Source organism: Marmota monax, unplaced genomic scaffold, assembly GCF_021218885.2.
Source record: "Marmota monax isolate L192 unplaced genomic scaffold, Marmota_monax_Labrador192_F-V1.1 WCK01_AAM20220418_F8-fsc00122, whole genome shotgun sequence".
NCBI lineage: Eukaryota > Metazoa > Chordata > Mammalia > Rodentia > Sciuridae > Marmota > Marmota monax.
This window is the reverse complement of record NW_026695223.1, coordinates 1935438-1949067: the sequence shown is the minus strand read 5'-3', so window position 1 is coordinate 1949067 and position 13630 is coordinate 1935438. Positions and strand designations below refer to the sequence as shown.

Sequence of the window (13630 nt, the reverse complement as noted above, 5' to 3'; positions counted from 1 at the left end):
TGGCCTCCTTTTTTACATTTCCACATAGGTGATCTCCATACCAGGAGATGAACTTGAACTTGGTTGGGCGGGAGACGGACCTGGTTGGGCGGGAGACTGGAGCCCCTCAGAGAATTTGGGATTCTTCCATTTTTACTGGGAGGGTTGGCAGGTATAACATGTGTTGTTATGTGAGTCCACGAGAGCCCCTGGGGCTCTCCCTCCCTGCCCTCCGTGTGCTGGGGAGTCAGTTGCTCACTCTGAAGCACTCGACTGGTTTCTGTCTGTGGCTTACCCATGAGCAGTGGCTTGGAAGTGTCAAAGCATGAGAAGCATGCAGTCCACAGCATGTGCTGCCATCACTCTCTACATGGTTCTGCATGGAAGCCCCGGGGCTGCCTGCCTCTGGGCTCAGGCAGCTCTTTCTTTCCCTACAGAACTCCCTGAAGGCTTCCAATCGGAAGAAGAAGAGAACAAGCTTTAAAAGGAAAGCCAGTAAAAGAGGAACTGAAGTAAGTGTTGGAGAGTTTGCTTTCAAGGAAATACAGCTTCCTTTCCATAGCCTGCTCTGTGCGGATGCCCTGGCCCAAGCTTGGTTTCTGACACAGATCCTACCTCTCTTTCTCCTTCTTTATATTCTAATCTCACCAGAATGCTTTCTGTTCCAAATAAATAAATAGGCGCACACACACAGGCACACACACACAGACATCTCAACTGTCACTTCAGAGTCCGAGCATATGCACGGAAACCTCGTCCCAAAGATTCTGATGATGATGATGAAAAAGATGAAGATGATAAGAATCCACATTTCTAGAATTCCTGGAGTACACAGAGTAAACTCAAAAGCAAGGCTTAATTATCTGAAGCAAATTATAGTTTAAGAGACTTCCAACTTATGTGTGGAGGGTCCTATGAAGAGTCATCCTTGCAAAAGAAGATAAAGGATTTTTTGGTGGATGGAGGGGTAGGAGGGAGTGCCCACGTTGGACTCCCACTTTCTTTGCTTTGCGGTTGCTTTCAAGGCATAGATTTCTGTACTAACTGTGTTGCTTGCTTCTTCCAGCAGGAAAACAAAGGTCGTCCTTTTGTGATAAAACCCATCTCTTCTCCTCTCATGAAACCCTTGCTGGTGTTTGTGAACCCCAAGAGTGGAGGAAACCAGGTGAGTCATTTGTCATGAGTTTGACTTAGAGCTTTAGATGATTTCTTGAAAACATAATTCCCAGTATTAATTAAAATAGCACCACCAGGACCCCAAGCATTGGCCGACAGCTAGTTTCACAGGACAAGGTTATTGTTGGCTTCATTGGGCTGGGCAAAGCCTGGAGATTCTGTGATTTATTCCTCTACTTCCAACTGGACCGAGGCAGAGGTCCTCCAAACTACTGACATTTTCTTTATATGTTTTCAAGAAAGATCATTCCCAAATTTCTCTTGGTTACTGTTTCAGGGATTCACAGTTCCCAAGGGATTCCTTGGGAATCCCTCTATCAAGCCATCTTTAGTTCTTCCCATTGTAACTTAGACCCAACTACTTTTGCCCCTCTCCTCAAGATAAGGGAGATGGATGACTCATGAGTCAGAGCAATTATTAACAGACACCACCAAAGCTGTAGAATATATAGGCTTCCAAGGATTTCATCCTGTCCTTGCCCAAACCCTTTTAGTAGGTAATGATTACCTTGAAAATATAGAAACAGCTTTACAAATATTTAGTGACACACCTAAAGTGACAATGCTCTTTAAAGGATAGAATTTGTTCTAAAATCTGGGTCTTTGTTCATCCATTTCTCTTCCCACTCTCTGGGGCTTCTTATCTACGCTTCTATAGACTTTGATTTCTGGTGTTTTCATGTGAACAATTTACATTTGGAGACAAGATTCTTTGAGGTTTCACAGTGAACAACTGGAGGTTGGAAGCTCTTTTGCCTCTGCATGTAAGGAAGGGAGTCCTATAGTTAGGATTAACCCCGTAGTCCAAAGGACATCATTGTTACTAAAGACACATTAACTATGTTAAGGCTTCTCTTAGGAGAGTTTATGATTTACAGGTAACATCCCTATCCCTCTTTTCTTCTTTTCTCAAGATTCTTGATAACTTGCTATGCTAAGAATGTGTTTTGGCATCGTAGAGATCAGGGGAAATAAATGTACTATAAACAAGGAAACATTCTTTTTCAGCATCCTTTGATTTTGAGTTGCTGAATGATGATCTTAATATTAAAATGATGGTGAATTCAAGTGTCCATAGAGGAGGAACTAAGAATGGGTTTCTTACCCTTTGAGGTTCAGTTTGCCCTGAACCATGACTGCTCTTGAGCTCACCTCCCTGTAGCCTACCAAGGGTTGGGATATGGTTGAGAACCATGGAATACAGCAAAGTGGATGTAGTTGGCTTTATGATTTTGGCCACCTGAGTGCCACATGCTAATTAATATCAAATTATTTTATCATAACAGTTCATATAAAATCCATTTTATCATGAAAGGTCACATAAAAACACATTTACTAAGTCATTATAATCAAACTTTTCTCCTAGGCCCACAGAAGCTTGTGAGTTGTGCCTGTCTTCATAGATCTGACAAGTTAAGAAACAGCTTGTTCCTATTCTAGTCTTTGTGTAAATTGTTGATGACAGGGTCTTCAGAGATTAGTGTCATTCCCTGTTTCATTAAACAGAAAACAAAACAAAAAAATTGAAAGCAAGAAGATAGGGTTAAGTGATTTTTTAAGGATTTGTGTTTTTTAATGACACAAAATAGAAAAACAAAATAATTCAAATAACTTTCACTGTTATTCTGAATTGAATGGCTCTGACTGAAAGTGCTGTGAAATTTTAAAGGCAAGATATGACTTCAGGGTGATAGGTAATCTTTTATTTCTAGCACACAGTACGTGGCAGACTAATAATTGTATAATAAACAATATGAATAGAAGATCAGATGTCATGATGGAAATTATTCACTTCAAGGACAATGTGGTGAGTGGAGTGTGCATATTAAGTTATTGGAATGGGATTATATAAAGATTAGAATGAACCTATGGAAAACTTGGATGAGGATTTTGGATTTGTGCAAAGGCAACTAGGTTTTTGCTGTTTTTAAAAAATTTTAGGTTTGTGAAATCTTTTGGCTTTTGAACAGAGCAGCGTGATTACATTTAATATGCAGTTTGCTTGGAGATCCTGCTACTGTTGCAGATGCTGCCTCAGTAAGTCAGGGATGGCTCTGAATCTCCTGGGTAGACTCTCATTTCTAACCAGCTGCCAGGTGCTGCTAACCCCTGCTGCCCAGAAAGCCACTCTGATTGGCAAGGGCTTACTGTGTTACCAATAATAGAGGAAAAAAATCAGTTGGATCCTCATTTTTGCCTTCTAATAATTTACTTATCCCATTATCTGGTTTTTGGATATAAAATATTTAGATTTTATTTCCTCTCTGAAACTTCATCTACTAGATGATAGCGCCATCTCCTGGCAAGAAAAATACCTGTGGCTTTTTTCTTATACTCTATTATATGTATGTCAGGAAAATTTTCAACATGGTATAAACAAACACAGGAGTTACTTCTACGTCCTTCTTTGAAAAAAATGCATTAGTTTATATATTTTTTTTTAGTCTTAAGCTTTACAAGAATTGTCTGTTTTTCCAACATTTCCAAAGTGGAGACTATATTGTTTTGCAAAGGCTTGGACACTGGTAGTGCTGTAATTATTGTTGAGATCTGAATTATTTGAGGAAACAGGCACTTAGATCAGAGATGGAAATATTTTCTTTGAACAACTCCCCCTGCAGGAAGGAGGTAGTAGATGGAAGACAGAGCTTACCTCAATATGGACCCCTCCTCTGTATGGGAACTTTAGAGGACTAGAGAAGTAGGGCCCCTCCCTTATACTTCTACTTTAATTTCAAAAACTATGATTTCTCTTTGATGGCCCAGAGTCACTAACATCTTTCTAATTTGAGTCTTGAAGAGTTTTTGCTGCCTCTCAATGTGCCCTGTGTTGGCTTGCTTTTTCTTTCTCTCTTTTTCCCCTACCCCTATGTTTTTTTTTTATTTTTTTACTTCATTCCAGATGATTTGCATTATAAATTTAGGGTTAAGCAGATGTTCTGACACTAGAATGATTTCTGCCACCCAGTTCTGAGAGTCGAGGGTATGAGACTCTGCTCTTTACCCTGACCTATGTGCAGTTCCAGGGCAGAGGGATGGTAGACCTTGCATCCCTGGGTCAGGGCTCCAGGTCCTGACAGGAAGGAGCATTTGAGGAAGGGATGTTCAGCCGGTGGACAGGCTGTTGCTGCTGAGCCCATACCACCATCTGCCCACAGGATCCCTTAGACAAGTCCTCCTTCCCAAGTCAGGGGCCAGTCACACTAAGGTGGGGAGAAGAGGCAGATGAAGAGGAAATACTTCAGAGGAGGAATTTCAGTCTTCAATCTGTTTCTAAATAATTGGACAAACAATTTCAATGAGGAAGTTGGTTTTTGCAGTGATGGAGATGTTTCAACCTGGAGATAAATAAAAGTGTAGGCTCCCTAAGGGTTAGCATTGCCTGGGAAGAGGACAGAGGAGCAGAGAGTAGATGAGGGCATGTGTTAAAATACAGCCTCAAGATCTTCTTGGTAAACCAACATCAACAGATGGGATCAAAACACTCAAACCACAAATATGTATAAAGCTCCTCTTCTAAATTGTAATATTGGTGGGAACCTGGGGGTGGTAGGACACTAACCAAGCCATGGGGCTTCTTTGCTAGGCCTAGAACCTGCATGTCTTAGCCAGACTGGTGCTGCATTAAAATGTTGGTCTATTTCTGATTAAAGCATTTCAGTGATTCTTCGTTTTCCACAAAGTGAAGTTCACACTTTTTAGCTCACACTGTCTGAGCAGTTGTCTCTTGCATGATCTAGATAATGTCCATAAGAACCAAGACTTGATCATATGGCAGAATTGTTGGCAGTGCTTTGATGAATCTGTGTGCTGTTTGAGCTGACCTGTATTTAATTGCTTCTCCGTAGCCCCAAGTCATTATTGCCACATTTTCCTCTATGAACAATGCATAGAACTTCCTTCTGAGAGCAAGATGATCTCTGGTTCATTCACCCACCTAAAACTGCTGGGCACAAAGCAGGGGAATGAATGAACCTTGTTCATTTCCTTCTATAACAATCCACTTATTTGAGGGGAAGATGCATTTTCCTGAGAGCTGGAAAGGGTAATTTTTTTTTAACCCCTCAGGAATACCCAGTCACATAGTATCTCAAAAAGTTCTGTGGTCAGTGGGGTATTATCTCTGCGATGTGTATTGGAATTCATGTGTAAATTACTTTTTTTTTTCATTTAGAGAAAACCAAACTCTTGCAGAAAAGTAGCAACTCTTTTGTTTGTCACAGAGCCTGTGGTAACTACAGGAGTGCTTGGGACATGCTAGTGACTGACAGTTGTATAAATGACTGGGTAGATTTAATCCTGCATTGAGAAAGAAACAAATTACTCTTTCCCCAGTGAATTAGTATTTGTCAGGCCATTCAATTCTATTTAATAAATTACCTCTATTAAAGCCCTAAAGTAGCTTATCCTAGAGGTGGCAGCAGAGTTAATGGAACTCACTTAAATGTGTGAATTAGACCTTTTTCCCCCACCTGCTAGGATTGATTTTTTTTTTCAATTGTTTTTATTCAAACATTTATTTTTCCTAATGAATATCGTGTCTTGGAAAGAAGATTACTTTTTTTTTAATTATTTTTTTTCTTTTTAGTTATACATGACAGTAGAATCTATTTTGATATATTTATACAAGCTTGGTATATATCTTATTCTAATTAGGATCCCAGTCTTTTGGATGTACACAATGGTGAGATTCACTGTGGTGTATTCATATATGTACATAGGAAAGTTATGTCACATTTCACTGTCTTTCCTTTTTCTATCCTCCCTTTCTTCTCTTCATTCCCCTTTGTCTAACCCACTGAACTTCTATTCTTAAAAAAGTAATTATATCATGCTGAATGTCAGCTCTGATAGGGTAGCCATGCTTGGTCATTCCTGCTCAATTCCCAGGAAGCAGCATCATCCCAATAGATGGCTTCACAAATGGCACCTCCCCAGGACATGCAGTGAGCAACTCACCAGCCTTCATTAATACCCTTCCCTGGAAAGAATAATTTGAGATAATTAGGTTCCCACTAACACAAATTGAAAATTAGCAAAACCAAAACAGTGCTGCTGTTCACATCTTTTAGAGAAATTTTAGGTTAAGGAAAAATAATCTCTCCATGTTTTTATTTTTACATTTCTGAAAGGTGTTAATCACCTTGTATCATATGCATAGTAGGTGAAGCTGAGATTGAGATGTGCACTCTAGCACAGCAAAGGTAGGAAGGAGTAATTAACACCAACAATTCACACTGCTCAGGGAATCCAAAACTGAAAAATTAATTTTCTAGCAAGTTGGTTGGAAATGTTCTATAAATTGGTTGGTCATTAAAATGACTCTTATGTTACTTATTAAACATAAAAGATTATTGAAATAATCCCAAACACACTTGGGAGCAAGGCCCAGCATGGGGAGAAAGAAAATGATCCAATTTTGTTAGCATTATGTCTCTAAATCTGTTTGTATTTGACAGGGAGCAAAATATGTCCTGTGGTGAAACTGAAGGACTGCTGGTAATAATTATGAGTAGAATGTTATTCCTAAAATTATAGCAGGCACATGATAAAGCAGAACTTTTAAATTGCAGGTTTGGATGATACTTGGAACAAAAGACCTGCATTGGCCTCTGTAGCAACTGGCATAACAATGTGATAATTACAAACTACGCTTTAACCCTCACACCATCAAGTGCAATTTAATGCATAGATTAACAAAGAGCAAAAAAGAAAGGCACTCACATTTATCAAGGTCTATTTTGTGCCACATACCATGCTTGATACATAACTGCTCCCGTTTCACTTAATTCACATAATCACCGTGGAAGGTAGAGGTCCCTTCTGGTTTATACACGGCATTTCTGCAAGATTGTAAGTGTTCATGATCACGCAGTTAGAACATCCAAGTTAGTTCTGACTCAAATGTCATGCTTTTTCTACCACAGGAGGATGACTCTTAAATACAGTAGATATGATACAAATTTAGGAATATTTTAGGAAAGAGCAAGCATGATATTCACTAACAGAACAGAATTACAACCGACCAACTCTGCTTAACTGATCAAATATTATTTGCTCTGAGGTTCATAAAGTGAGGCATCCCACTTAATTTTAAAGCTCTTTTGGTATTGAGTAATGAAAAGATCATTTATTTCTTTTTGCACAGTTCCCTGTAAGAGATTATTTCCAAACTGCCTTTTGCCTTTCTTCCTGATCATCTTGTTTTTAAATATATATATTTTTAAGTTGTAGTCAGACACAATACCTTTATTTTATTTTTATGTGGTGCTGAGGATCAAACCCTGTGCCTTGCACATGTTAGTTGAAAGCTCTACCACTGAAGCACAACCCCAAACCCCTGATCATCTTGATACAAGTCATAGTTATTTAACACACTCCAAAAACTTTCATGTGACAGAGAAAGGTTTGGTTTAAATTGACATAGACATGGAGATTGGAAAAGTCTCAAAGTAAACTATAGTCTTACTAACTTGGTACAGTTTTATATAAGACTTGTATATATATATGACTTGTATATATTCCCAGTAACTGTTAGAAAAAAAATGAAATCATGCTTTGCCAATACTACCCAATTTCTATATTATGCAGACAATAATAATCTGTGCAAAAAGTAAAAATTAGGTTACAGTGCAGATGCTGATTGTTATCTTTCCTGTATGCATTTCCACACATTAGGCAATGTTAATAAAGTTATAAATACCATTCATTAAGTGCCTATCACACACCAGGCACTATGATGTGCTCCTGGACCATTGCATTTAACACTGGCAACCAGTTTGTGAACTAGGCATCTTATCTCTATATTAAAGAGAAGGGAGATGGAAGTTAATGAAATTAAGAAACTTGCCCAGAATTGCACATTAGACTAGCATCTCACTTTGCTGTTCAACCTTTGTTTATCTGTGAACAAAGCTCATTATTTTAACAACTTTTCTACATTTTTTATAAGTAAATATTGTTTTAGAAAATTTCTGCATTTTTATTTTTTAATATTGGGAAATTTTTATTATTTTCATTTTTTTCTCTCTATTTCTACAGGGAACCAAAGTCCTACAGATGTTCATGTGGTATCTGAATCCACGGCAAGTTTTTGACCTTTCGCAGGAAGGGCCAAAAGATGCGTAAGTCTGGAATATCCTCCAGGATCCAAATGTATTGTAGGCAAGATAGAACTTTCTGATTTGAGGGTCAAGCTCCTTACCTGATTACCTTGTGAAACATTTTTTGACCATCTCTTCTCTACTCTCCCACCTGTACTTTCTTACCTTTAAAATGTTATCTGATGATCTCTTTTATTCTTTCTTGTGTTACTTTCTTTCAAAACATAAAATGGATGGAGTTGGAGAATATCATGCAAAGCAAAATAAGCCAATCTCAAAAAAACAGAGGCCAAATGTTTTCTCTGATAAGTGGATGCTAATCCATATGGGGAGGGTATGGGCTGAGTGGAGGAACTTTGGATGGGCAAAAGGGGAGATGAGGAAGGGGGGAAAGGGGTAGGAAAGACTGTGGAATGGGATGAACATTATTACCCTAAGTACATGTATGATTGCCCAAATGGTGTGACTCTACTTCATGCACAACCAGAGAAGTGAAAAATTCTGCTCCATTTGCGTCAATGAATTGAAGAGCTTTCTACTGTCATGTATAACTGATTAGAACTAATAAATAAATAAATAAACATACTTCTCAATGGCTGACTCATTGATTACTTTCAATGTATTTGCTGCTCATGTGTGTTGTGTGCTACTGTAGATTATTCATAGCAAGTTGTGAACTGAGAAAGGACCCCTTATTTTTCTGTTTATGCATGTACAACTTTGGAGATGCACACTTACTTGCAATGCGGGTTGACCTCTGGGGAGCACAGCCATATTTATTTGTGAATATTTGGTTTGGAGGGCTTGCATGTGTGCATATGTGTGTGTTTGAGAGATTGATTGATTGATGATTTTAACTGTGGGCTCTACACCAACATGGGAAAAACATTTAAATTCCTACTCAATCCGTTTTTCGAGTTTCTCAAAAATCTCATTCTCTGTTTTTGCTAGAATGTTCAAAATTAGGTCAACATGAAGGTGATTCAATGTGCATGGTGGAAAAGAGCCGGATCACTTTTGCTGTTTTGTACTTCCTGTTTTAAAGCCACCTACTAAGAGAGTTCTGATGTTATCTGATTAACTTTAAAACATAAAGGATAGGAGTTTTTTAAATAAGTAGCAATATCAGAAGCAAAGAGATGTCAACTCAGATGATTTCTACAGAAATACTATTCCTGCATGAATGGATAGATTATATATTTTAAACATGCAGAAGAACATGAATTATGAAACTTAAATTTGTCATTCCCCAAATCTTTGCCTTTCTTTGCCACTAGAGTTTGCTCTAAGCCTTTTGTATTTTTTTCTGTATTTGATTGTGCTAAGACGAATCTATTACGCTGGCTTGTGATTTTTATCTGTTGACATTTAATAAGATTTTATCACTTTAGTGAGACCTCAGATAGATTCTTTATAGGTCACCATAGAAAGTAAGAAAGGACAGGAAATATTTTCAGAAAAAGAAAACATCCTTTTACTTCAACAGGTGATGTTTTCTAGAGCAGACCCAGTAATAGCTTCATTAAGTAGCAGATGATCACCAGGGGCAGCAGCTCTACATCTTCTTGAGAGCCATCTGGTAGGAGAACACAATCTGTCCTCAGCAGGCAAAGTCAACAGTACAGGAAAATCAATAAATCTTCCCCTCTTGGGCTGGGAGTGTAAGTAGGGCTGTGAGTGAGTCCATTGAGTGATAGACTTGTAGGTTTGGTTATAACAATAGTGGAGAAAATCTCCATTTCTCTAAAAAAAAAAAGTTCTAGAATTAAGAGTGGGAATACAGATTTAAAACTAAGTAATTCTAGGAAAAGCTAATATAATAATAAGAAGACATATAAGGGGTATTGTTTATCAATTAGTGGTGGTTTTCTTTAAGAAAGGAGAAGAGTGAATGATAGGAAAAGAAAAAGAGAAAAAGTCAAGAACTAAAGAGAAAAAAATAAATACGAGTTGATATAATAAAGGGAAGCATGAGAAATAAGAACCCAGGGACACGCCCAAATCCCATTCAGTATTGGCCATTTAAAATACTGTTGGCTTCTACCTGTGGTCCAATTGCTGGACGAGTTCTCCTGTGGTTACTTGGACCAGTTTTAAGGGTATTGTCATCCTCAGGATGGCACATTTTTCCCAGGGGATGCCACCTCCCCGATCATGTCCTGTGTTTTCTCTTTGCTACCCACAGTACTTGTTCTTTTGTTTACTTTTTCTTCTGTTTGCTCTTCAGGCTTGAGCTCTACAGGAAGGTACCTAATCTGAGAATTCTGGCCTGCGGTGGGGATGGAACGGTAGGTCCTTGAAAGAGAATCTGGTTCTCTCCCTTCTTTCCTCTTGTTTTCCATGTGACTGTTTTCTGTCTTCGTTTCTGATCTTCCCAACCCCATAAAGTGAACGTGTCTGTCCTGTGAATTGTAGCCCCAAGGCTTAGAAGAGACTATGCTATTGTCCTCATGGCTGCCTACTTGACCTTTCTAAAGTCTCTTCACTCATCACATACACTATACCTGTCCCTCAAGGTGAGGATACAGGCATATCAGTGAAATGAAGAATGGAGACAGTTAAATTCATTTTAAAATAAAAATATTTATTCACACTTATAGTTAATGGTTATTTTTTTAAAACTAACATAAAAATTCAAAATTGTACATATTAGTCAGGTGGTGTTTAGATACATGTATTCATTGTATAATGTTTAAATCAGGTTATACATACGTATCCCTTCAAACAGTTATCATTTTTTTATGGTGAAAATATTAAATCCCTTCTAAAGTTTTGAAACATACAGTACCTCATGGATATCTTCGTTCACTCTGCTGTGCAGTAGCATGTCAGAATTTCTTGCTCCTAACTGTGACTTAGTTTCCAGTGATCCCTCTTTCTCCATCCATCCCTTCCCATCCCTTCCTTCTCCTCTTACTATCAGAGTTCTACTCTCACATTATGAGATAACCTGGCTTTGATTCCACATACAAGTGAGATCATGTGGTCCTCGTCTTTCCATGCCTGGCTTCTTTCACATACTATAATAATCTCCAGCTCTAGAAAACATCACCTGTTTAAGTGCTGCAAATGACAAGATCTCCATGTCTGGAGAGTATTGCATGGTATATACTTTCTTTATCCATTCATCAGTTGGTGGACTTAGCTTGTTTCCGTCCCTTTGCTATTTTGAATAGTTTTGCAGTGAATTTTCCTGCTGAGGCCGATACTGATTATATTTCTTTGGATAAATGCTCACAAGTAGAATTGCTGGGTCCCATGGTAGTTTTTAATTTGTTGAGGAGCTTCCATGTTGTTTTCCACAGCGGTTGTTTTATTCAGCTTTTCTGTCGTTGAGACCAAAAGACCTGCAAGAACAATTTTAGAGCAGGAAAAGTTTATTTGGTGCTCTTGGTTTCAGAGGTCTCATTTCATAGACAGCTAACACCATTCCTCTGGGTCCAAGGTGAGGAAGAACATCATGGTGGAAGGGTGGGTGTGGTGGGGGAAAGCAATTTAGGATATGGCACCAAGAGACAGAAAGAGAGCTCCACTCACCAGAGACAAAATATGAATTCCAAATGTACGTCCCCAGTGTCCTATCATCTCCTACCATAGCCTGTCTTCCTACAGTTACCATCCAGTTAATCCATAGTAGTGGATTAATCCGTGGATTAAATTACAACTCTGGAAATCTAATGATCTCACCTCTTGGTTCTTCTGTTTTGTCACACATGAACTTTTGGGGAACACCTCGTATCTAAATCATACAGTGGCTATTCCTGTTGACCACAGTGTCCTAGGGTTTTATCCACATCCTCACTAGCATTTTTTATCTTTTTTTTTATAATGGCCGTTTTTACTGGGGTGAAATGCCATTTTATTGTGGCTTTGTTTTACATTTCCCTGATAATTAATGATGTTGAAAAATTTTTTATGATCATTAGTGTGTCTTCTTTTTAGAAATGTCTAATTAGGTTTAATGCCTGTTTTTTAATTGAGGTATTTCTCTTCTTTCTATTGAGTGTTCTTATTTCTTACATATTCTGGATATGAACCCCTCATGTCAGATGTATGGTCTGCACACACTTTCTCCCATTCTATCATCTGTCTCTTTACCATGCTGTTTCCTTTGCTGTGCAGAAGCTTTTAAGTTCAATGGAATCCCTGACTATCTTCACTTTTTCTTTTAGTGCTTTTGGGATCCTGTTAAAAAAAAAAAAAAAAAAAAAAAAAAGCTTGCCCATTCCAACATCCTGAAGTGTTTCCTTTACACTTGTAGTAGTTTCCTATTTCCAGGTCTTACATTTTAGTCTTTAATCCATTTTACTTTATATTTGAAATGGGTGAGAAGTGGGGGTCTAGTTGTATTCTCTCAGCATCCTTTAATGAAAAGACTATAATTTCATTAAAGTGTATTCTTAGAACACTTTGGTTTTTCTTTTAAGGTTATTTGGTCATAGAGGTGTGCATTTACTTCTGGGCTCTCTATTCATTCCCTTGGTCTGTGTTCCTGATTTTATGCCAGTGCCATCCTGTTTTGATTACTAAAGCCTTGTAGTGTGGTGCTTCCTGCTTCATTCTTTTTGTTCATGATGTCTTTGGCTATCTGTGCTTTTTTAAAGGTTTCATACAAATTTTAGTATTTTGTATCTAGTTCTGTGAAAAACGTCAGTTATTTTGGTAAGGGTTGCATTACATCTGTAGATCGCTTTGGATAGTAGTGTGGACATGGTAACAATATTGATTCTTCTAATCCATGAACTGACGGTGTATTTCCACTTTTTAATGTTCTCTCCAGTTCTTTTCATCACTGTTTTATAGTTTTCATTGTAGACGTCTGTCACCTGAGTGGTTAAATGTATTCTTAGGTATTTTATTTTTTGTATCTATTATGAATGGTAATTGCCTTCTTGATTTCTGTTTCAGATAATTCACTAGTAGTGATTTTTATGTGTTGATTTTAAATCCTGCTACTTTGCCATCTTTGTTTATTAATTCTAATAATTTTTATGGAGTCTTTGTGTTATATCATGTCATCTACATACAGTGATAGTTCAGCTCCCTCTTTTACCATTTATATACCCTCCACTTCTTTCTTTTGCCTAATTTCTCTGAATAGGACTCCCAGACTATGTTTAGTGAAAGTGGTGAAAATGGGCACCTTGTCTTTTCCCCAGATTTTTAAAAAAGACTTTTAGCTTTTCTTCAGTCATTATAATGTTAATTGTTGATTTATTATAAACTGCCTTTATGATGTTTAGATACATTCCTTCTATACCTAAGTTGTTCTGCATTTTTAGCATGAAGGGATGTTGAATTTTATTAAATTTCTCTTCTGCCTGTATTGGGATGATCTTAACTTTTTGTCTTTCATTCTGTGGAGATGATGT

The 13630-nt window shown here is 37.8% G+C and overlaps 1 protein-coding gene across 13 annotated transcripts in view; it reads left to right on the top strand.

Annotated features, from left to right (window-relative positions):
• Positions 1-13630, top strand: part of Dgki (diacylglycerol kinase iota) — a 428822-nt gene that overhangs the window by 227709 nt on the left and 187483 nt on the right. For 4 of the 13 annotated variants that reach the window (XM_058575759.1, XM_058575758.1, XM_058575755.1 and 1 more), the window contains exons 9-13: positions 29-151; positions 417-491; positions 1046-1144; positions 8197-8279; positions 10486-10546. In XM_058575759.1, coding sequence (XP_058431742.1) covers positions 29-151; positions 417-491; positions 1046-1144; positions 8197-8279; positions 10486-10546 — 441 coding nt within the window. The remainder of the gene's footprint in view (positions 1-28; positions 152-416; positions 492-1045; positions 1145-8196; positions 8280-10485; positions 10547-13630) is intronic. The other 9 variants (XM_058575765.1, XM_058575762.1, XM_046434199.1 and 6 more) reach the window with 3 other exon arrangements.